General features: G+C 40.3%; 1 protein-coding gene across 4 annotated transcripts in view; it reads right to left on the minus strand.

The window, feature by feature from the left end:
- Positions 1–9,770: 9,770 nt before the first annotated feature.
- LOC124282833 overlaps positions 9,771–26,214 on the minus strand; it is a 53,903-nt gene continuing 37,459 nt past the window's right edge. For 3 of the 4 annotated variants that reach the window (XM_046718871.1, XM_046718869.1, XM_046718870.1), the window contains exons 3-7: positions 23,700–23,953; positions 21,131–21,262; positions 19,993–20,835; positions 13,456–13,560; positions 9,771–9,995 (exon numbers count right to left, since the gene is read on the minus strand). In XM_046718871.1, the coding sequence (XP_046574827.1) occupies positions 9,988–9,995; positions 13,456–13,560; positions 19,993–20,835; positions 21,131–21,262; positions 23,700–23,953 (1,342 nt within the window). In that variant the 3' untranslated portion in view covers positions 9,771–9,987. Of the gene's footprint in view, positions 9,996–13,455; positions 13,561–19,992; positions 20,836–21,130; positions 21,263–23,699; positions 23,954–24,102; positions 24,207–26,214 lie in introns of those variants that run through there. The other variant, XM_046718872.1, reaches the window with a different exon arrangement.

Below are 26,214 nucleotides of genomic sequence, written 5' to 3' on the forward strand. Positions count from 1 at the left end.
TGACATCGTGGTAAAAATAGCGTCTCAGTATTCCTTAAAGCATGAATAATCTCATTATGATAATACCAAAAGCATACTCAGAACTATATCAGCTTTAGGATGTGAAAATACATGAATCTCTACGAGACAAACGCTTAATTGACAGCGATTGATGGCGCTATGATGTTAGTCAAGCTTCACACTCACCAGACACCTGGTGTCGTCTTGTACCACAAGTATTGATTAATGTTTCAAGCTTGCATCCTCACGGTGGAAATGTCGTCAGTTTAGAAAATATAATTCACAGATAATAATATATATATTGTTTTGACATGTTAAGAATATTAGGTTGATGACAATATTTTCATTAATGGTAAACGGTCTCTGTCGCCTACAGACATGGCATATTTGTCGTTATTGAAACGGTTCAGCTGTCAGAGAAAACAAGGACTATGAAGTTTCTAATAAGCAATATATGTCAAAACCGTCTTAATGATGTTACTTACTGCCTTTATGAGATCTATGATGCTATTTTCAGCTGGTATGTGCATAAGATGTGGTAAACAAATCTAGGTCTCAAATCATGTCAAACCCTTTGTTCAAACTGAGCATGATGAAGGACATGACAGTTCTATAAAGCGAATAGATTCTGAACAAGGAGTGGGTTTTCAGACATGGCGTGCCTAGGAGGGGGATATAGTCAGTCAGGTAACGCCACAAATGGCTGAAAAGAAACAGTTGTAAGTGGGATGAAACTAAAGAGAACACTAGGATTGAGAAGTTGGATTGGTAGGTGACAGATCTAGAAGTTGTAACTGAGGGTGTGACAGAGACACCGATGTCGACATCCACATCCACACGTGTTTGTCAGAGGGAGCAGGTATACAGCAGGAAGTGATGCTTACAGAGAACAATAGGAGCATGGTGGAGGAGAGGAAACGACAGAACTTATTTGAGACAGGTAAAAAGACATAACGTTATGGGAACCGACAGAAAGAAAGGACATAATATTATGGGGACGGACAGAAAGAAAGGACATAATATTATGGGAACCGACAGAAAGAAAGGACATAATATTATGGGGACCGACAGAAAGAAAGACATAATATTATGGGGACCGACAGAAAGAAAGGACATAATATTATGGGGACCGACAGAAAGAAAGGACATAAATAGATCGAGACGGACAGAAAGAAAGGACATAATATTATGGGGACCGACAGAAAGAAAGGATATAATATTATGGGGACCGACAGAAAGAAATGACATAATATTATGGGGACCGACAGAAAGAAATGACATAACGTTATGGGGACCGACAGAAAGAAATGACATAATGCTATGGATACCGACAGAAAGAAATAATGACCGACAGAAAGAAAGGACATAACGTTATGGGGACCGACAGAAAGAAATGACATAATGCTATGGATACCGACAGAAAAATGACATAATGCTATGGATACCGACAGAAAGAAAGGGTATAACGTTATGATCATAAACAGATCGTGACGGACAGAAAGAAAGGACATAACGTTATGGGGACCGACAGAAAGAAATGACATAATGCTATGGATACCGACAGAAAGAAATGACATAATGCTATGGATACCGACAGAAAGAAATGAGGACATAATGCTATGGATACCGACAGAAAGAAAGGACATAATGCTATGGATACCGACAGAAAGAAAGGGTATAACGTTATGGGGACTGACAGAAAGAAATGACATAAACAGATCGAGACGGACAGAAAGAAAGGGCATAACGTTATGGGGACCGACAGAAAGAAATGACATAATGCTATGGATACCGACAGAAAGAAATGACATAATGCTATGGATACCGACAGAAAGAAAGGACATAACGTTATGGGGACCGACAGAAAGAAATGACATAATGCTATGGATACCGACAGAAAGAAAGGACATAAATAGATCGAGACCGAAGGAAATAAAGAAGAGATGGCTAAAACATAAAGAAGGCGTGAGGCGATCAGGACAGGAAGAAGGGAGGGATGAAATTGACTCCTGTGTATATAATTTACATTTTTTCAATCGGTAATTCGCGTCGCCATATAAACACGCATACCGACGTGATCTCTCCCACTGTGGAATATCTAGGTTAGTGCGCCTTAACGTTCTGGCCCCCAACATTCACAACGTTCAGTTGTAATGAAGATAAGACTGACGTATGGGTTCTGGGATATGTACGGAACGTCGACTATAAAGAATCCAGAAATCAATCCAGTCTTATGTGCGTCCACATGCCACGTAACTTCATGAACGCTCATATACAAACACTCTCAATATATGAGTGCATTTGTGTCGCCACACGCTGTGTTTTCCTTTGTTTCATTTTGAGTTGGTTCTTCGGCATTTTGCAGCATGTCACTACCCCTACTAAAGATATAAACGGCATTTCTTCCACATACCGGGAATACATGAATATATATCTTACTGTTTGTTAATTTCGTGACGTGACTGTCGCCAAAAATGGTATACACACACTAAAAGACAAACATTTTGTAATTTTCATTGCTGTTAACCCATTAAACCAACCATAGCTCTATGCTATGCTGGGCGTTTCATTTGCACATCAAACAAACTAAACTCAATATTAAATAACTTGACTGTCTTTATAGTCTGTCGCCAGTTTGTTATTCACGAAACTACGTATCAGCTTTCTTTAGATCTTTAATGGATTTTGGATATTATTTTACAAATATGCGAGTATGATCCATACCTGATATAAAGCTGTAAAACGTATACTGACCGATCCTAAAGGTTTCAGCTCTGTTCATGTTTAAAATAAGCTTGTCAAATATGTGTAGTTCAGGATATATAATATCAGAGTAAGAAAAATACATCCAAATATAACTACATAATAATCATAAACGTGTCGCTTGCATCCCAAGTACACTGTCGTCAGACTCCCCATTGTTCTCGGTGCCCTTGGTTTGGTACATCCTGATCTCTTGGTGCAGATCAGGAGAGTGCCCGGGTTCTCCACCGGGAGCACAGCCCTTCTGACACTCTGGGTAATGTAGAAGGCTGCAGTGTTGGGGAGTCTACATATTCTCCGGAAAGTTCTTGGTGGGTTCGACTAGGCAGTGTTTCCTGGGAGAAGTCCCATTCGCTACCTGGGCTGCGTGTAAAGGGGGCAACGGCCCTGAGCTGATGATGAACCTTACCAGCCTGACTGTGCTAGGATCACTCGAACCCTCTCTGTTGCACACTATCTTTAATCTATAGCATAACAACATTTTGATCATTTTGGTAATGGTCTTAGAAAGAAGCAAATATCACGATACATTTTGGAATGTTTAATACATTAATAATAATAATGGCCACAGATTGTGCATGCTCAAAGGCCAACACAATTGTACCCCGGATAACACAGGCGCGAGAAATAAATAAAATAAACAGATGTTCGCTTGACTATGATACAGGACCGAAGTCCTAATGCATTTGGAGCTCTTGCACAGGACCACAGCACAACACAGATTTGTGGAGTCTTGAACTTCTAATGTATAATAATGGTCATTTATAATAGGCTGATTGTGAACTATGGCTTGAGAACTGTGCATGTAGACAGATAGAGAAATGTACGTAACATATTTGGTATAGTACATTTCACCAGACTGTCGAGTTATTCATGGACGTATATCTCTTGCATAATCTTTAATATTTTTAAATGCTTTTGGCGATTAAGTAGTTTGCCGATTGGACTAGACAGATGTATCGATGCAATTGTGTATTTGCGTCTTAAATTCAAGTGTTAACAATAGTGATGAGTGTCGTTTTATATATGTTCCTTTTCGAAGTTACTATTTCTATTCTAGGGAAGTCTTTAATTGAAATGTGCAGAATGGTGGTGTGTAGTCTTGTGCTTAGAGCACAGGTCACAAATCAAAGCCACCGCCTTCGTGGTGTAGTGGTTAGAGCGCCCGCGGAAGGTCGCAGGTTCGATCCCTGACCGCGTCATACCAAAAGACGTTAAAATATGGTACTTGTTGGTCCCTGCCTGGCGCTCGGTATTAATGGGTACAACAAGGACTGGTCGGCTCGGAGTCGGTATAATGTGTCTGAGTGGGGTATTCATGCTTCACTGCGGCGTGGTATCTCAGTGGGCTAACACTATAAACCAGCTTAAATCTGGGCTAGTACAAGCAGCCGCACATACACATACACGCGCATGCACGTCGTCATATGAGCGAAATATTCTCAAGCACGACGTTAAACCCAATTTCACCTCACCTCACCTCACAAATCAAAGCACGTTGGTCACGGAGGGTCCTTGGATGGGTGACCGTGTTTTGCTGCTTGACTCCTGACAGTTTCTTCGACTTCTGTCCTGTCCCACAACGAAGCACACATGACACATGTGGTCTCTCCCTAGGTTAGTGAGTTTGTTTAAAATTGTCTCTGTTTACCCAGGAGACAATGAGTACGCCATGGGATAAGTCATATGACCATTAACATTCTAGCGCCTCACAGGCACCTTGGGTTATCTGGGGTCATAATGTCTACCATGTTGTATGCGGTGTGGAGTTCAGGATATATAGTGGCCATATTGAATTGATTATAACACTGTTTTAATTTGAAACGATTGCTTGTTTTGCATTTCATTTGGTCATTTCATTAACATGGAAATTCGGATAATAGCAAGCAATACATTTTTTAGTTTTATCGTTGTTTCCTATCGTACCAAGACATGTATATAATAGCCCTGTTACATCATGACGATTTAGCCAGCGTATGTCGACGTATCAAAATCTCTCTAAAACCCTGACATACACTGAACTACATGTATACATGTTTCTTCAGTGACGGGCGTATACATAGCGTATTCATAACGAGCTGGACGTTTACATAGCGTATAAGTAACTTATATAGAACGTTTCGATACCTTACAGATTATTTATTCCAACGAATGCTAAGCGTCTTGCCGGCGTTCACAACCTGTGCCCAACGATAGTCGAACTTACGCACAGCGCGCGGCAGCGTATCGCCGACGATCACGTGTCGTAGCCTATGAAAAGCCTGCCGCTTGACGATTCAAATCATAACCCACTAGACATTGCAGTATCAACATCACTGTCACAGTACCCACATCACCGTATCAACATCATCATCATGCCGAAGAAAACCTCGCAGAACGCCTGCAATACGCCATCATATGGTAGCTATAAATTAGAAACACGTTCAGTAAGTTCTATTGTCGTCCGGAACACGCCCAATACGTTTACATACGTCAATATGCGTTCGAGATGTGTTGATCAAAGTTACACATACGTTCAAAGCACGTTACTTATATGTTTTGGGTACGCCAGGGCATTATGTCGACGTATTTCGACTGGTGAGTGACTTACAAGTAACGTGTGTGAACGTGTGTCAACGATCGCAAAACTTACCTACAACGTATGACCCGCGTATGCAGGACGTATGAATCATACGTTGGCTTCGAATTCGTGCTTCAGCGTGCATTTAATTCATACAAAACTGACCCATAACCTATTCGACGTACGTCAGCGTATTCGCCAAATTTTTCATACGTCGGCATACGCTGGCTAAATCGTCAAGGTGTGAGAGGGCCTTAAACTATGTTTGGTTGCGAAACCAAACATGGGTGTTAGAAATTGAAATTGTGAGAAAACTGTAATTTTACAGATTGGAAAATAAAGGATGCTTGAAACGATTTCTATCCTTAATAATTTTCACTCTCTCTTAATTTTCATGAATATGTTGAAGAGAAATACTCAGTATTTGTTCGAGAACTGAACTAGAAAGGCAATCATGTACGTTACATTTCCTGTATATATGTTCATGGGACATAAAACAACCCGAAACAATTTGGATACTTCATTTTGAAAAAGATGTGTTGTTTATCGTTTAAAGATCGACTTCTTGAAATGTTCTTGTCTACAGACATTTGTTGCAGTGAACATCACACTAAACTTTGTGACACAGATTATGTGACAACTCTTGCTGCATTATATGTACCTAATACTCCACTCTGAAGTAATCTTATAGTTATAATGAATATTTCTAAGATGCTTCAGTGAAAGATCAAAGGCATCGACAGTACTTTATCAGACGATAATGTACACTTGTATTGCATTACGTCACAATGTCTTGGCGTCACTGCGCCATTCTAGTCTGCCCCCTCGTAATCGAACGTACCTTTGGTAACATGTCAGTTGTCATCGCCTCGTACAGCCTCCTACAGTAAACTACTCCGTAGCACCCCGTTTCATTGTTTCACTGGTGGAAACATTACGTTTATATTTTTAGACGGATATAATGTCTCAGTTCGACTCACAATTAAACAGCGACACGGCAACATTCTAACAATGCATCCGTGGAATGTCGCGTGACTAGTCAGCTTCATCTGGATGTACTGATCTAAACTGACGTTGGTAGTAGAAATGCGACGTTCATATTGCCCCATATGGTTTACGTTAATCACAGTTGTCAATAAAATAACTTAGAGAAGATATTTAACCCGCACGTAAACCGTCATCAAACTGTTTATCTTTAATTTTCTGTAAAACGCAAATTTTATTGATGACAACTTCTTCGTTATTGTATGTCACAACGTTTCTGGGCTATTCCTTGCCTCTTTGTCAGGTGAATTGTAACAAACAAGAGTATCGTGCTTCAACAATAATATTCAGGGCGAAAGTGTGCTTTATTTCACTATACAGTCAGCTCTCGTTAATCCGACACTTGTGGTTGCAGAGAAATATGTCGGATTACCGAGAATGTCGGATTAATGTATTTGTGTGAAAATATCAATGTTTACTAAATGTCATGATCGCCATACTGTTGCATGCATATCAGAAATTGTAGATCTGGTTATCGTCTTCGTTTGTAAAGACATTCACAGTAATAAAAAATATAACAATACATCCTTGATATCATGATACATGGTGGTAGAGCGAACTGTATTTCTTAAATATTAAGTTTATTTTTCGGCCTTTTCTATCGTCAAATGCGTGTTTTTATTGAGAATGAGTGAAAGCGTTCCAAGCGCTCCGACAATACCAAGTCAACACATTCAAAAGACACAGTTCAGTGGTGATGAGAGGTATTTTCTTTCAGGAAATGCTCATGCATTTTTTGGAAGTACACATTTCGTTGTGGTGCGTTAGCTTATATACTGAGGCCTATAGCATCATCATGCAAATACTATAATCCTCAGATTCTTATCGTGTTGTAGTCGTTGTCATGGTGTAATGGTTATATGTAATACACACACACACGCACACACGCACGCACACACACACACACACACACACACACCTTTTAAAAAATATTGAGATAACTAACAGATGTCATTTGTTGTACTGTCATTTTGTACATGGACTTTAAATCTCCGTTTTACGAGTCCGGATATAAGTACGTAAGTACGTAATCTTGATCATTTGGAGTAAATCGCTGTCAATGTAGGCCAATGTGTTTACACAGTCACTGTGTTCCGAAATGATACGTTATATGTTCTAAAACCCAAACTAATTTCTTATAGGAGGTTATATTTAACTAATTCGTGATAGGAGGTGAGTTTAACTCACCACGTGTGTTATTAGTGTCGTTCAACTCCGTATCATGTCGTCAGCGCTCTCGGCTAAGGCCATGCATGTGACAAACACACATAAAGTTTGCTTTGAACCCTGATTGGTCTTCCTCCTTTCCAAAACCAACACAAACAACACAAATATCTTTTCGATCGCAATGGTTTATTTCATGATATTACAAAATAATAGAAAAAATGTCGATTTCGGGTATATGTGATAATGATGTACCCGAGGACAACCAGAATACTTTGATTAAATGCTGGGAATGGAAGTTATAATCTCAGTGGAGACCTATGTACATGCAACGATTGACACAGATGTATGCCCTAGATATATAGACAGCTGGGTCTGCAGCTGACGAACACCATCCACACTGTACATTATAGTGTTGTATATAAGATACATGTGCTAGGGGAAGGACTAGTTGTCAATACAGCCTAGTTCAATAGACTGTGTACAATGCATTGTCAGTCAGATCAGATCTAAGGTACACGCGTTTTTCATATGTTAGAATATATAGTATGGGATTCTTGTGCCATGGACGTACTGAAACTATATTTGACAATGACATGTGTACGTACAGTTTACGGAATGCATTCTTTCAAGAAGACATCTTTGAACCATATCTCCGTTACACTAGATCGTGGATCGTGGCTAATTTGGTGAAACCCATGTGAACATGGCGCCCCACTGAACAAGGACACGAACGTTAAGACACCAGGGCCTAGATTTTCGAAGCTCTCTTAGCGCTAAGATAGTCGTAAGCGCCATACATTAACATTAACTTCCGACTGTCTTAGCGCTAAGAGGGCTTCGAAAATTTAGGCCCAGTGCATCATGGTACAACAAGGGGCGCAACTCTGCATGGCGAAACAGTGATATAGGCCGTGTATACAGCCCCTTTGTTGGGCAACATACGTCTACGTACCTTTGTCACTGTTAGCATTATCAGAATCATTTGTTATTTTAGCACTATTGCACATTAACGTATATTGTTCCTGTATTGGGTCATCTGAGACTGCTGATACATATATAGTGTGCTGAACAGCAGATAAACAGGGATAACAGTTATCGGTCAAATGGGTTGTAAAACCCGGATATATAGATAGGACACGTGCCCTAGATTGGTTCATAAATTTACATCGTAGGTACAGTTATCCAATGGAAATGTACATATGCATCAACTAACAGCTAATTTGAGTAATTATGCAACACTGAGTTGATAAACAGATTAAACAAACGTAACCAGCAACAATGGAAGACATCACGTTTTCTTCAAAAATAGACTTTGGGATTGTTATCAAGTCAACGTCATTTCTTTAACCTTAAGGGTAATGAAATTCGTCTTTTCGGGGAAGGAAGTCGCATTCCGATGTTGTGAATTCATCCATCATATCAGCAAACTGTAGTGTTTGATCATCCAGGTAAATAGCAAAAACGTCAATGTACACACAATTTAAAATAATACCATCTCTGTTTGACTACAGTCAAATATAACAATTACTATATGAATGTGATAAATAACTTCGTGCGTGGATACATATACATGACATATATTATTCTTGTCAAACTCTATATTAATAAGTATGGCCGTTCCAAAAGAACGTCGTTCAGTTTACAAACCGCACTAAATCAACGGGCTGACTTTTTGATAACTACTTTTGATTGTGACGGGATTGGAACAGTGCCCTCTAATACAATGAACTTACATCTCTCCATACAGATACACACAAGCAGTGGTCGTACATCTTTCACGTCACTATCTCCACCACAGCTACCTAACATCGTTCTATTTCGAAAATAGGAACTTCTCACTTTGGTAACTGTGTACTGAAGACTGCTATACCACGTGTAGGTAGGAGGTGGTGGTGGTGGTGGTGTCTCTCCTGTGACGACCGTCGTGTGGGTAGACGTGATCGTTGTAGCACGCACATGGCTCTAGCTGAATAATGGACTTAACTGATTATTAAAGAGACGGACAATCTTACTTTCACGATGTACTATTTTGAATAAAGAATTAATTAACTATTCTGTTAGATTTATTATTTATATATGTGAACTCACACATTTTCCTCCACACATTCCAATCTGTCATTGTTAATGTATTTTTATTCCTTCCTAGAAAGTAAGAGAACTCCGCACAGAACCTAAGCAGTCCAACAGGAAGCCACATGTGGTACGTTGGTTTCGTCTTCATATTTCCGCTGGTTTCAATCTCTGGAACATGTTATCTTTGAAGAGCCATGTCACCATCCAGTGCCGGGACCAGAAACAGCCAATCAATTCCGTTCTCTCCCTGTTGCTAGGCAACCATGTTATACCTGTAACGGGACACCTTTCCTGGTGACAACATCATTTATAGATGTGGGTCATGTGGTATCGGCAACAGCTGCCTTGCACCATTCCGTGCTGCTGGATCACCGAAGGGCTTAATAACCTGCAACATACAACACATGTTTACTGTGACAGCCCTAGGCCGTAATGCGCATGCCGGGTATGATACAAACGCCATCACATATCTGTTTTCATTATCAGCATAAATTTACATCTAACAGTTTAATGAATATTTCTAATCCGTTGTCATGGTAACAAAACGCATATTTGTTGCAGATGAGGTTATTAGGGACCGTTCATTATTTATGGCTAGTTGATTTTGAGTGTTGGGGGGGGGCACCCATTTTGTTCTGGGAGGTAGGGGGTCATCAATTTTGTACACATGTAAATATAAATTTATTGAAAAATTATACTTAAAAATTATGGGAAAGGGAGGGGTCATTGGTTTTGTACATGATATGCGGGGGGGATGAGTTATTCACATTGTACATGCTTCTGTATAAAAATCATCATCACCGCCTTGCCATAAATTATGAACGGCCCCTTACTGATCTAAGAGGTGGATCTCTACATGTAGCTGGTCAGGCCCGAATGATCTGTTTACACTCTTTGATGTCGTGCTGTTGTCACTGACGCGGTAAACAAGTCTGGATTTCGGACAACGAATACCGCGTCAGGACATTGATTGATATACAGAGCAAAATCAGACGCCCTGACCCGCGGAATGATGGCAGAATCTTGGTGTTGTTTCCCCAAGTCTGTGTTCTGGTGAATCCTGACCACACATTCACACATGTCAAGGAATATTTCTGTAAATTAGGGATCTCATGAATAAACAGTGTGCTTCCCTGAAGAATGAATGTATTGACAAGATAGGAACTAGGATGGCAGAATCGAATAATTTTGAAAAAAGGAAGTGCGAAATATGCGGATAATATTGTCTGATCATTGTCGAGAAGGCGCGGGCTTGAGACAAGTCAACAAGGAGTGTAGTTGGGTGTTTCCTGACGTTTAAATGTTAAATGGCAACAATTGGTGGAAGGTCCCACTGGATTTTAACAATACTGAATGAAATGCAATGAGCATGACTACAATATATTTCATTGTAATATTATTTTATTTATCAAAGGGAATATATATTTAATGTTTATGAATAATTTCGTGAAAAATACGCTTATTATACCACAGAGACAGACAATAATCACTCATGGTTTGTCAGCTGTCAGCCTGTTTATTAAATTGTACATCCGCTCTTATAATCTTGGGAGTGGAACGACATTTTCCAAATTCCCCCAAGCTGTTATATATCGTGACTTACATGAAAAGAAGTCGGGCACTATGTAATAAAGCTGCGCGATTTAAATCGACCTTAAATCACGATGTTATTCAATCATTCAAACCCGAGGAAAACCCGTAGGTCGTATGTAGGCAGTGGCTTCAATGTAAATAAGTCGTTCTTGTGTACCTGTATGGAGAACATATACCAAGGCTTCACCCTTTCTGTCTGTGCAGGGAGGAGCAGTGGGCTAGCGATCCCATTGTCCCTGACCCCTGACAAGCGTGTAGGGTGACGGAATGCATGTACCCATACACATAGCACGTACATCACTGTGACTGAAATACCGTCTCAATTCACAGTTCACAATATATCAATTATATTCAAGGAAGACCCTCCGTACGCCGAACCTATTCTCACGTAGCGCACCAAAACACATTCTGACCTGTCCATGGTATTGACATTTCGTTATCCATACGAAATTAGATGGCTCGAATTTACAATAACCTATTGTAGGAATACCTTAAGTATTATGGGGAAGGAACGAAATAATTAGAAATGGGCAAAAATGATTGCTCTGAACAGATAATCAACATGGATGTAAGTTTGTGACCAACACGCCGTGTTGCGTGGCGAAAGGCTGACGATGAACGTCATGACCAGTCGTTTGCCAGGGCCAGGTGTAATCACTGCGGGTCGAGATAAAGTCTGACTTTTGTTTCAGGGAATGATTTGTGGGGTTAGGTTTGTCGACGAGAGCTACCCCGTACAGGACAGATGATAGATTTATAGTGGGGCTTGTTCAGCCCTCACCCAGGGAGGCCGACAGGAGGTTGCTGGGAAATGTTGACAAAATAGGACAGGGTCGGTGGATCACGCATTTGCTTGAAGGTGACTACAAATCAGTATTGCCAAGTAGTAAATCACAGATTTTGTTCTTTGAAGTTTCATGGAAATCTGTCTTCTGCAGAAAGATGTTTGATTTAGTGCTAGAACACACTTTCAAAAATATTAAAAAAGCATGACACCTTTCTTTCTGAATCTTTGACAAAATAACACTTACAATATTTTATGTATACAGCGTTGACTCGTTAAAAAAATCTGTCAAATATCAGACTATCAGTCAAAAGGAGGTACAGTTACACAGAGTCTGGTGACTGGTACACAGAACAGATGTTCTTTTCAGCTACATCCACACTGTTGTGCTTGTATTCATTGTACCGATAATAGAAGATATTCCTGAAAAACCTTCACTTTATTCAAATAACACTTCAGCTTTGAAACGTTAAATAATTTAATATACAAAAGTTTCTACATTACACACATGAAAGGTAATCTATTCATAATAGATTTGTCGGTTCGGTTGAACACCTTCTACCCTGCTTATTCACACAGTATGTAAACTCTCACGAAACGCGTATCTGTGGTTTATTGGGTCACAAGCCAGATGCTTGGCATACTTCCACTTGGGGGAGGGGGCAAATCTACCCATAATGCCTTCACAGGGCAGCGGGGTGTGAAATGTTATTGGCTAATGATACAGCTGCGCACTCCTATGTTAACAGAGGATGTAGAACAAGTATCCTGAATACAATGTACAAAGAGGAGGATGGTGATGTGAAGAGGTGCTTGGCAAGACAACCGACCATACCGTAATTGGAAATCGGTTAATGGGAGGGCATCATTTTCCCTTGAGAAACCACGGAATATAACAGACAGGTTTTATTTAAGTCTCATATATAATCATGTGTATCTTACCTGAGGGTTTATATGTTCAGACAAACATTCAAATTATGGTTTTATGCCTGTGGTTAATCTTTAAGCCCTGTAATTCCATACACTCCTACCGTGGTTTTCCCATCCCAGTATTACAATTTGTATTCCATGATTTCACCTGAAGTTCAGCAAATAACCACCATTTACGATTTTCGTATGTAACCCAATGTATGGGAACGCGTTGGTATGACGTCAGTTTTGCGAATGTGTTGCCTGGAAATTTCACACTGGACGGACAAAGATACAGTGGATGGGAGCATTTGCTACCCTGATATGTGAACCCAATGAAGAATAATTAGGACAATGATAAATAGAGTGGTTGAAAGGTTGTGGAGAAACCATGAATTAGAGTCGTGCTGGTACATATTTTTCAAACGTGTGAATGACTAATGTGAAATGCCCAGATGATTTTCGGTATCCGATCCGATTAAACAACGTTTTTCAACCAATCAGACTGTAGCAGACACTCCCATTAACTTTAGTGTTTGGTAACGGGCGGGGCACAACTAACCTGCGAAATCTTCTCTTGGCCCGGGGGAGACAGGTGGGCTCTCCACCCCCTCGTCATCTATGTAGTTGTCCAGGAACTGGAAAGCCTCAGCGGTTACTTGGTTCCCTGAAAGAGACATCACTTTTAATGTAAATCATATTCATAAAACAATCCTCAGAAACAACGTCAGGAAGTTGGCCTGTATCATGAATTGTGAAAATGCTGAAATATAATATTGTTATCATTATATATAACCATATTACATGTATTTGACTTTTATCTGTCTAGTTTGTTCTGGGCATATCATCTTCCATCGTTGTCCTATGAACGCGTGCCCGTGACATCATATCATCGAGTCTGGGCGCGACAACTTTAATCGGTCGTCCTTTAATCCGGTGGCGTGTGCACATCATCCGGGGGATCATCATCATCATCATCCGTGGTACCCAACTGCGGTAACATAACAATACATCCACCATGTCAGTGACCCTTCTATCCGTTCTCGTTAGTTGCACATTACGAAAGCCGGGGGATGCTGAAGACTTTGTATTTAACCCGTGGTATTTAGATTGATCTTTTACGGTGATCATTTTTATTTAGTCAATAAACTGTTGTCACATCTTCACGGGCTATGGCTATAGTGTTCCCTACAGATCCACGTTAGCGATCCACTGACTCGCTTGCTGTTACAGCTTTGTCTTGTGCAAGTTTGGACCCTGGTGTGAAGTGTTAATAGGACATCGCCGTACTGACGTTAATGTCATTGTCATTGGGGTTCTGGGGTTAATTACTCTCTCTTCCGAGTCCGATGATCGAGTCGAGTATATCCTTGATTCACTAAACCAGCACAGCGACATGACCTCATATGGATCAAGGAGTATGTCTTTGCTATAACTGCACACCAACGTGCACCATGTGCAGATGCCAAATTGAGGTGAGTTCAAGATTCTTGCACCCCTACAACGACGCGCATGGACGCGTGTGTGTGTGGCGAGATTCGTATTGCTTGTCCACTGAGATACCATTCTCTACTGAAACTCAAACTACGGACTCCGAGCCAACATGTCCTATTTCATCCCCTTAATGCTGAGCACCAGGCAGGGTTCCAACAATTAGAATATTTTAAAGTCGTTTGGTATTCCGCGCCCTTAGGATCGAACCACTGACACTCCGTTCTCCGGGCAGACGATCCATGTATTACAGCACGGAGGCGTTTCAAATGGGTAGAGGGCGGCAGAAAAAATACAAGTACACAAGTCGTGTTGTACAAGTTGTTTGTGGCAGGAAATGTTTACTCTTTACATTTCAGTGCAATTAGGCCAATTCGCCGTGTCTACCCACGCAATCGGTATGGCATGAGACCCGCGTTTAGTTAAAGCATATCGATGCTGCAAATACAACTTGTCCGAAATAGCAGTGGATATTGTCATAGACTTGTCATGTAGTTCAGAAGAGCATATTATATAAACACATCACCAAGTCATTACAGGATCAGATTTCGGTCGAGAAGATAGCTGAACAAATGGAGAGATTCATGTAACTAGTGTCAAATGTGGAGGTTCAACCGTATAAAATATCTGTGTGAATGACGTGGGCTACTTTGTGCGGTGAATATGACAATTAAAATTAGAAATAAGGTCCAAGTCGGTCTCTCGTGTGAACCAATTAAGGTTAAATATTGACCAATCAGAGCCTCTGCGCGGAGATGTTTGCCAGTCTCGCGCAATGTCATGTAAACATGAACTCGCGACGGTGTTTGCATTATACACAGATGATGCGAAATAAGCAACAGGTAACGTATAAAGATGACCAAAAAACCCCAATTTTTTTTATATAAAAAGTGAAATACGTGAAATTCTTGGAAATGTCCAGATGGGATTACTGAAGGTATTTTGATATTTGTAAATGTAGCACTACATACACACAAGTAAATGTAGCATTACATACACACAAGTACATGTAACATTAAATACACACAAGTAAATGTAGCGCTACATACACAAGTAAGTGTAGTGCTACATACACAGGTAAATGTAGTGCTACATACACAGGTAAATGTAGTGCTACATACACACAAGTAAATACAGCGCTACATACACACAAGTAAATATAGCGCTACATACACAGGTAAATGTAGCATTACACACACACAAGTAAATGTAGCACTATATACACAAGTAAATGTAGCACTACATACACACAAGTAAATGAAGCGCTACATACACACAAGTACATGTAGCATTACATGCACACAAGTAAATGTAGCACTACATACACACGTAAATGTAGCGCTACATATACACAAGTATATATAGTGCTACATACACACAACTAAATGTAGTGCTACATACACACAAGTAAATGTAGTGCTACATACACACAAGTAAACGTAGCGCTGCATACACACAAGTAAATGTAGCGCTACATACACACAAGTAAATGTAGTGCTACACACACAAGTAAATGTAGTGCTACATACACACAAGTAAATGTAGCGCTACATACACACAAGTAAATGTAGTGCTACATACTCACAAGTAAATGTAGCGCTACATACACACAAGTAAGCGTAGCGCTACATACACACAAGTAAATGTAGTGCTACATACACACAAGCAAATGTAGCGCTACATACACACAACTAAATGTAGCGCTACATACACACAAGTAAATGTAGCGCTACATATACACAAGTAAATGTAGTGCTTCATACACACAAGTAAATGTAGCGCTACATACACACAAGTAAATGTAGCGCTACACACACACAAGTAAATGTAGTGCTACATACACACAAGTAAATGTAGTGCTACATACACACAAGTAAATGTAGCGCTACATACACACAACTAAATGTAGCGCTACATACACACAAGTAAATGTAGCGCTACATATACACAAGTAAATGTAGTGCTTCATACACACAAGTAAATGTAGCGCTACATACACACAAGTAAATGTAGCGCTACACACACACAGGTAAATGTAGTGCTACACACACAAGTAAATGTAGCGCTACACACACAAGTAAATGTAGCGCTATATACACACAAGTAAATGTAGTGCTATATACACACAAGTAAATGTAGTGCTATATACACACAAGTAAATGTAGCGCTACACACACAAGTAAATGTAGCGCTATATACACACAAGTAAATGTAGCGCTACATACACACAAGTAAATGTAGCGCTACACACACAAGTAAATGTAGTGCTACACACACACAAGTAAATGTGGTGCTACATACACACAAGTAAATGTAGCGCTATATACACACAAGTAAATGTAGCGCTACACACACAAGTAAATGTAGCGCTACACACACAAGTAAATGTAGCGCTATATACACACAAGTAAATGTAGCGCTACATACACACAAGTAAATGTAGTGCTATATACACACAAGTAAATGTAGTGCTACATACACACAAGTAAATGTAGTGCTATATACACACAAGTAAATGTAGCGCTACATACACACAAGTAAATGTAGTGCTATATACACACAAGTAAATGTAGCGCTATATACACACAAGTAAATGTAAAAGCAATGCAGAATCAGAAAATCAGAGTTTGTGTTATTAATTTCCCTTCAAATAATGTTTAATTCATCTCGAGACTACTTTACACCATCACGTGTGCTGTCTTCTGAGGCAATCTCGATTGAATTTAAAATGATAATATTTCAGTCTTCATTGTGTAAAATTAGTTATTGCGTTCATGATAGCAGAGATTACTGTATATCAGTACTATACTTTGCTGTACATGCGGGATAAACAAACTTAACGCTCAGATAGATTGCGGCGTAGTACTATATTGTTAAACTTATAGTTTCGGTGACTCACAAATACAGTGCAATATCACGAACAGTCTGTCATTCAGGAATGACATTTCATTACCTATTGGTGAAGTTTTATCACCTTCCCATGTGTACATTTCGTTATAACGCCCTGGGCGCTTCTACGAGTTCGGAAACGCCCGTCTCATCGCTGATTGAATCTCACAGCCACAACTACAATCGACACCTTTCATAAAACCCACAGATGTATCCGGGATAAAACAACAACACTTTATTACAGCCATAAATCCCATCGATCATGTGTAACCTTCCCACCTCAGATGATCAACATTTATTGATGTATTTGTTTGCGAATCCTGGGCGTGGTGGTCGGACAACTGTCGGTTTAGTCAGCCTTGTAATTCCCTACGCTTAAATTACGGCCTGTGTAAGTGTGTACTCAGTCTGTCCAATCTGTACACGACATACCAATACGAAGGGGAGACAACTGCAACTGTTTTAAGACAATGTGAAATTATACCCTTCACGCTTCCTCCACAGCGAAATGGCGAGTTTATTTATCTGTTCTAACAGTGTAGGAAGATCATGTTTTTACCATTGATCGGTATATTTAACAATGCCGTAAGTTTGTTGGGATGTGCCCCCATGTCAAGTCGATGTGAAAAGGGTTTTGGAATCCGATCTAAGCATACGTGATACCATATTTCCAATATTTGCCTCGGACATTGTTTAGTGTTTGTATAATGTAATATAATCATCAAATATAGAAAACAATTAATTTCTTTTGGAATCGGCATTCCGCACCGTCGTAGGTACAACAACTGAAAACGTCGGTGTTTATGTCCAGCTACTAACGTGAAGATATCTTCTAATGCTCACCATCATATCAACCAGTAAATGGAAAGTCAGCATTCCGGTTGTTACGACTTGGTTATAATGATATTGATGTTTGTAGTGATACATTTAGCACTGATCAAATTATCTCGTTGGGATAAACAGACTGTAATCAATATTATGTGATCGATAATGTTCGGCGAAAAATACATGGGCGAGGCCTACAGTCGAGATCTGTGGGGCCAGGAGAGTTAGACATTGCGAGATACTAAATGTAAGGTTAGGCATGTCGAGATACTAAATGTAACGATAGATATGTCGAGATAATAATTGTAACGTTAGACATGGCGAGATACTAAATGTAAGGTTAGGCATGTCGAGATACTAAATGTAACGATAGATATGTCGAGATAATAATTGTAACGTAAGACATGGCGAGATACTAAATGTAAGGTTAGGCATGTCGAGATACTAAATGTAACGTTAGACATGGCGAGATACTAAATGTAAGGTTAGGCATGTCGAGATACTAAATGTAATGTTAGACATGGCGAGATACTAAATGTAACGTTAGGCATGTCGAGATACTAAATGTAACGATAGATATGTCGAGATAATAATTGTAACGTAAGACATGGCGAGATACTAAATGTAACGTTAGACATGTCGAGATATTATATGCAACGTTACACAAGTCAGTTCTGAATGTAACGTTACACATGTCACGACTGCTTGGTGTAGCTTTAGTTACGTCAAGATACTATATGTAAAGTCGACAAACTCGATTTACCACAAAACAGATACAAAGAGAAGCGTACGATAGTCGGGATACAAAGAGTCAGGTAGACTAAGTCACTGAATATTTATAATTTTGATTGTAACAAATAAACCTATTTAAAGTGAAAAGGAGCCCCAGGGAGACCAGAGATTCAGAGACCTGAACCTGAGGAAATCTAGACTTGGTTCATTTAGGGCTTTAGCACTGCAGGGAGGGCTAGGCTGTAGGGGAAATAATGTTGTTCAGGGACTGTGAGACAGACTAAGAGTCAGGGGGCATAGATCTGAGTTAGCTGAGTTTGGATACATCACACAGCTAACAGTAAAACAAAATATCTGTTTGTAGGGTTCTTGCTGAGCCGACACAGCCTCAAGAATTGAACTGACACTGTAGCGTTTTGTCCACAGGAGCTTACAGCCCCAGACTAGGGATGTGTTCCACGTTACAGCCCCAGACTAGGGAATGCAGTCATGGGTCCAATAGGTCCGTGATTCGGAACCAGCTGAGAGGCGCCGCGGTCTACTTATTCATCTACTTGAGCCACATCCACGTTCAAGGTAAACAGTTAAACCTATTATAACTACCGTGTGTCAGGTGGTATAGTACAGAGAGGGCAACTCGGAAGAACTTGTCCACAATCCCGAAACTCCCCAAGTATAAATCAAATATATACATTTACGTGGTGGGCCTATTAGTCATGTGAGGGTATTTTGAGAGGGTATTTTCATCTCCGTGGAAATGTCTTTGCACGACTTCATTATGAATGTCACTTAAACTTTTGAAAAGAGTTGAAGGTGAAATGACACAAAGCGATCGCCAGGTCAAATATTTGAAGGTTTTAATACCGTAAGACCTGTATGATTACTCCCTTTAAAATCACCGTTGTAGCCTTTAGTTTTATTACTGAGATCTCACAAACAATACGAGACAAAATACAATGTTCACGTGTTGGTCCGAGATCACCTAACTAGCATGAGATCCAAACGACTGTATACTTAAGTCCGAGATTTCCCCACCAACATGAGAAACAAACTAGAGTTCACCTGCTGGTCCGAGAGGTCCAAAACAGCACGAGAAACAAACTAGAGTATACCTGCTGGTCCGAGATCTCCAAAACAGCATGAGAAAGAAACTACTACATACCTGTAGGCCCGAGATCTTCCGACTGTGTGGCGCTGAGAGGGGGATGAAGACTACCATCAGTTGAGTCCAGCCTCTCGCCAGTCGCAGGATGTTTCACCTCCCGCATCCCGGTCGTGATGTGGATCGAGGTGTCTGACACGTTCACTGGAACAGATGACGTCACATCGTCCACATGTGAGCTCGCACGATCCACGTGACCTGATCTGACTTCACTGGCACGAGAAGGTACAATTTCTGTTCTGATAGAACTCGCTTTCCGAGAGTCTGCAGACCCCTCTGTTTTTTCTATAATCATTTCTTCCATCCGGGCTACTATTGGGTTTTCATAGGCCTCGTCCTTTTGTATTCCAAGTTTATTGGGAACAGCATACACAGACCCTTCGTGCGTATAATGCTGTGTTATAACCTCAGTCTTTACTGGTTTGGGTTTTTGCTTTTCATCGTCTGTTTTATTATAAAGGGGTCTTGTGCTCATTCCGTTCTTATCCTGCAGCTTCATGCTGTCTGTAGCAGCAGGCTGGGAAACTGTTGGTGGCGGCACTCTCACGGGAGCTTTATTGTCGAAAGCTGGATTGTCATAAGCTCCTTCCCTCAAAGAATCTAAAGATTGTGACTTTTGTTGCGAAACTTTCACGTGACCGGCTGAACTTGGCCTGGAATGGTCTTTTCTTGATTTGTCACTGTTTGACTGATGCGAATGACCGGAATGTCGTTTAGAGTTATCCCGCCTGTCCTTGGGTCGACTACTAAGGTCACTGTGCGATCTGTGTACCTTCTTGCTGTCTCTGTGATGGCGCTCAGCAGAGTTGCGGTTAATGAGGCGTGACCGCGAGTGTGTCAAATCTGAAATCAACGAGTTTTTGTTGTTGTACCTTATATAAAATGATACCGTTGAACACAATATCATTTCCTCTCACAAACATGCTATACTCAGCAAACTATTGCTGAGAACAGTGAAAGGACAAACATGAAAAACATCGTCTGGAAACCTCATGGTTTCTTTAACGGGACCTTTGCTTCAATTTCTTTGTGAATAGAACCATTTACTCTGTCATGCTATACAGAATATCGACGAACGGTGTTAACATCTCACCAGATGATAGGGCAAACATTTTAGGTTACAGACTTAGTTACTCACCGTTATATTCATATATACTTATAACACCGGGTGCTCTGGATGTGTCAACCACTTCATAGACAGGGGCCAGTTGCTGACTGTGGTATATCCTCACATTGCCCTGGTATACTGCATGGCCCGGAGGCGGGTGTGCTGTAAGTGGAAATCATCATCATCATCATCATCATCATCATCATCGATACCACCACCGACTTCATTATCAACGATGTCATTATGTTAATAGACGTAAAGCCAATCAACCTTTCTTCCCTTCGACGACACATTAGTCGAAACAATAATAGCATCAAACAATAGAGAACTGAAGGTGAAAACACCTCTCATCATTTTACCAAAGCACGTGCAAATTTACTTTAAAATGAAGTTTGCTTTATAAAGGTTGATAAGAAATACATACCAATTTGACCACAATCTCTCCCTTCCCCAGTTACAAATACAGTGTGAGGAGAAAGTTGAGGGACTTGGTTCTGAACCAGATAAAACTGTTGTGATAGCGTGGGAAAAGGTCTAAGTCGATATAAATGTCAATTTGCCAACATTTCTTTCGGTTTACGAAATGAATAAAGCGATTGTGATCACGTCTAAAATAAACGACTTTCAAAACATACCCACGCATGCAAGAAAGGACTTTGAAGAAACGCTTCCTGTTATAGAGCAGCGTAATGTTTTAAAAAGGCTGTATGTGTTTGTTGCTGATCGGGCTTATTGGCGTTACATGCGGAGCTACATTAGTGAGACACCTCAACTCGATCTTTTAGCAGTTCGTAATGTTTGTTTGTATCTGCCCAAATGTTGATGTGTAAACGTATTCGTCTTAACCACATAGCCCTTTGGGGTTTACATAGTTGACAGAGCCTCAGCTCGCCAGAAACAGACGGCATTTCTGCGTCTCAGTACGAAAACACTTTTGACATTCAAAGTTTACATTCTTCTCTGAGAATGTCATTATAGGGTTTTGCTCTACAAAGGCATACACAGAGAGGATGTATGGGTAAAGTTTAAATCTCTTGATTACTTGATGGAGTCACAGTCAATGGCGGATTGTGTTGGGAACACTGTTGTATTGTACTATAATTAATACTAAACTGTACAACAGAATATTGTGGGCTTTCAGTTTCGGTTATAATGCACGTCGACACCGGGGCGTTTGACAATACGTATTGTAGTGTTCACATCAAGCACTGGGATCCGAACAATGTGTTGGAACGAAGCAGGGAGGGGGTCACAGAGTTCTACACCCAGGCGGACTATACTCTATACATGCTATGATTTCAACACGAGACTGAGACCTGCGTTCAGGTTACCTACACACTTGCTCCTTGTTAAGCCTCAAACAAATAGAACCACTGTTTGAAGCAAATGCTTTCATTGTGTATGAGCTCCGAGTGCCCAAAAATGGTAATCAACATTGTTCACGTAAATTCAAAACAGCCAATTTTGCTGAATGTGCACAAACATCCCGACCGGACTAAAGTCGAAATAAATGCAAGGAGACCGAAGATGGGGTCGAACAGAAGTTTAACAGTAATTTTCAATGAGGATCGACATTAACGACGGTGTCCACAAGCGTTATCAGCTCACTAACCCCCGTTCGTTAGGATAAAGATATTCGTCTTAAAGACATAAGGCCAGATTACTGTTTTCCTTTTCACCCTTGTGTAATCAAAGCTGCTGTGTCATATGATATAAGGCAATTAAACGAAATTGCGAAAATTGGCGTAGATAACAGTATACATATTTATCCGTTAAACCTCCGCCAGACGCGATTACACGCCCTTGGTCTAGAACCCTAGCATCGGGATTACAACTGGTTTCATACATTCTATAATAATAATAGTCCACGTCCAGGATGAATATCTTGCTCAAAGCGCTAAGAAGGAAAAGGAGTATTCAGGAAAATGCTTGACGGAACAACTGAGTCTTGAAAAGAATAGGTTGGAGAAGTTTGTAGTTCTTGAGGGAGAATGTTCCACTGATAAGCTGCTGAATGGGAAAACGCCCGTTGTCCATAACTGCACAGTTTGACTTTGGGCGCAATGAATAGCTGTTGAGATTCTGAGCGGAGCGCTCTGGATGGAATGTAGGGCTGGAGGAGGTCACAGAGATAAGCTGGAGCAATATGAGAATGACACTGATAAGCTAGACAGAGAAGTTTGAAATTGACTCTCTGCCAATGAAGCTCTTTGAGGATCGGGGTGATATGGTCTGATTTTGGAGAGAGTGAAACAAGTCTGGCTGCTTTGTTCTGGATTGATTGGAATCTTCTGATGCCATGTTTTGGAGAACCGGCTAGGAGGCTGTTGCAATAATCTATCCTTGAAATTATTAATGAAAGGGTCGGTGTTTTTGTAGCATCCTTGGTCAGACATGCTCTAATTTCCCCAATGTTTCTTAGCTGTAGGTGACAAGATCGAGAGGAGTGGCTAACTTGTTTGTTCAAGTCAAGGTTTGAGTCTACATTCTACTATACAAAGACACATTTCTCCGACACCATTATTTGAAAACATGCTACACGAAACAGATCATCGGGGGTGTAATAAGAGGTGTTACTGTATACTGAGTTTCAACCAACCTTGCAAACGTAGCTCCGAAGATGACCTCTGAACCCCAGGTTCCACTCGATATTTGGGGTTTGGTCTGCCGTAGTACAGCCCCTGATTGGGTGCTGCCTGGTACACTGCAGGCGCCTCAACCCACAAGCCATTCCCCACCTTAGGAAGGCCCCTGGGGTCAATATGACTGAGTGTAGAGTGTTGACTTTGATGGCCAGAGTCAGAGGGAAGATGGTGGAACTGCTTCTCATGTCTCTTCTTCTTCCTCTTGGACCTGTGAGGTGTTAGAACATCAAACAATGATATTTGTCTCGGCATGATATCAGTATAGACTACAATACACAACACATTCGTCAGTGACTTTGTGAAACTGTTTACAGTGTCAAATATTAAATATAGTGTTGGCACCTACACATCACTTACCACATTCTACTGGCGTTACTGGTAGACTGACTGAAGGCACACCTACTCTGGCCGTCTATATCTGTGTATTCCCACCTACGTATGATGACAATGGTGGGAACCTGTTTAAGATTTAAGGACGTGGGTAGGTCTGATTCACCACAGAAGCACAGCCTAAGAAGATAAGATAGGAGCAATTTCGGAACAATCTGTGAAGCTTCAGTAGTTCTCTGTGTTTGTCACGGTCTGTTTGGGGAAAGGTATGAGACACACTCAATCTTGGGTCATAAACAGAATGATCACACTTTAAATTCATAGATCTGGCATGTATATGCTCACTATTTGCATATGTCACTGCACAAAATTGACCCTGGAGCTTGTGGAACACCTTAACAAGATCCCCCAAAACAGTTGACCCCGGAGTTTGAGGATTACTTTCAGAAGTAAATATTTCTTCATTTAAAAAACATTCAATTATTTGAAATATTTTATAAATGTGTTGAACATTTGATGAATTTTGACAACTGTTGACAAACGGCTATATATGGCTTCAGCGCCCAGGGAGGGTATGCGACATCTGCCTGTTTAAATGTACGTACTTAGTATTCCGATGATATTAATACATGGTGATGTAACAAGCCGCACAAGAAGTACATCTAAGAGCATTATATGGATAACTAAATAGCCATACTTAACATCAGACCACAGAAGGATTACATTCCCACGGTTAATATAATTGATCACATCTGCGCTAAACATTTCCAACAGGTCTCAGAAGGAGAAAAAGGTCAGCAAAATATTTTTAAAAAATTTAAGTTTTATCAGTTGCTATTGTCATATATTTAACACGTTCGTCTTCATACAAAAAGATGGCTGACACGTCTCCATCAACTCTCCACTTATGACACAGCCATCTATAGATGTGACAGTTGGATTGATTTCTGTGTCGTGACTATGCCATTTGTCACGCTAGTATGGTTATCCGGTGCTGAACAATGTAAGTGCACTGCAACAGTCAACGGTCACGGTTCGACGACAACATCTGCATTATTTAACGTCGCTCTGTGTATACCTGAAGTATATACCTGACCTACTCTCGCTGTACAGAATATAACACACCGAATAGTGGCGTATCTCAGATGATGGATCATTTTTTACAAAATCGTTTTCGGTTTCCAGTCCATAAAAAACACATTTAAATGGTTCTGTGGGAATTGTAATTCTCATCATAATCATAGTTTCACCCAAAGACCTCAAAACAACGTCTGGTGACCATTTTTCACCAAATATATTTTACTTTTTATTTAACATATTTGATTGATTGTATTGTTCTGCAATCACACCGCATAAATCATATTCCAACGAAACCCTTTCGTTTTGGGTCGCTACCCCACTGTCACTAAAGGGAAACAAACCCAAAAATACAAGACTAACGGATCAATCATATTTCGTCTTTAGATATAATTGCCACATTACGAGTGACAAGTTACTGCCAGGTAATTGAGTCTTTTCCCGTCAAACAATATGAGACTTCTTGCACGGAAATGTACCATTTTGGCCCTCAATGTAATCTCCCGATGAGGTGGAATAACTGCTGATAAGAAGTTTACTTAACAAGAAAACACGGAAATAGACGTTATTTCCTGCTTACATGAACAATATCGACATTCTAATTATCTAGAAGTAATGTGCATTATATACAAGATACCAAAATATCATTTCCTATTATATGAAAAAACTGCCCTTCCATTTATCAACAAAGAATCTTCAGTGTTAAGTAAAAAATACATTCAGAAGATTCATTCAATGACGAGTAAGGTGTGATAATCAATACTACTTTGTTACCAATACATGACATGACCTGTCTCAAGTAATCACTTCATCCATGGCAGGGTAATGGAAGGATATGCATATATGTTATGCTGATATTACTACAAATATTTTACACTAAGAATGACATTCCGCACGTATTATCGCAATGACTCCTATGTACCACCTTGGCACCAACCTTCATCACAGGTGAGCTGGCAAATACCACGGAGACCGTCTAAATGACAAGATACAAGATGGCAGAAACTGGGGCAACTAATAAGCTCCAGATAAGCTTCAGTGTACATACTTATATCAACATAT

The sequence above is a fragment of the Haliotis rubra genome, unplaced genomic scaffold (genome assembly GCF_003918875.1).
Source record: "Haliotis rubra isolate DU_JTF1 unplaced genomic scaffold, ASM391887v1 Scf304, whole genome shotgun sequence".
Taxonomy (NCBI): Eukaryota; Metazoa; Mollusca; class Gastropoda; order Lepetellida; family Haliotidae; genus Haliotis; species Haliotis rubra.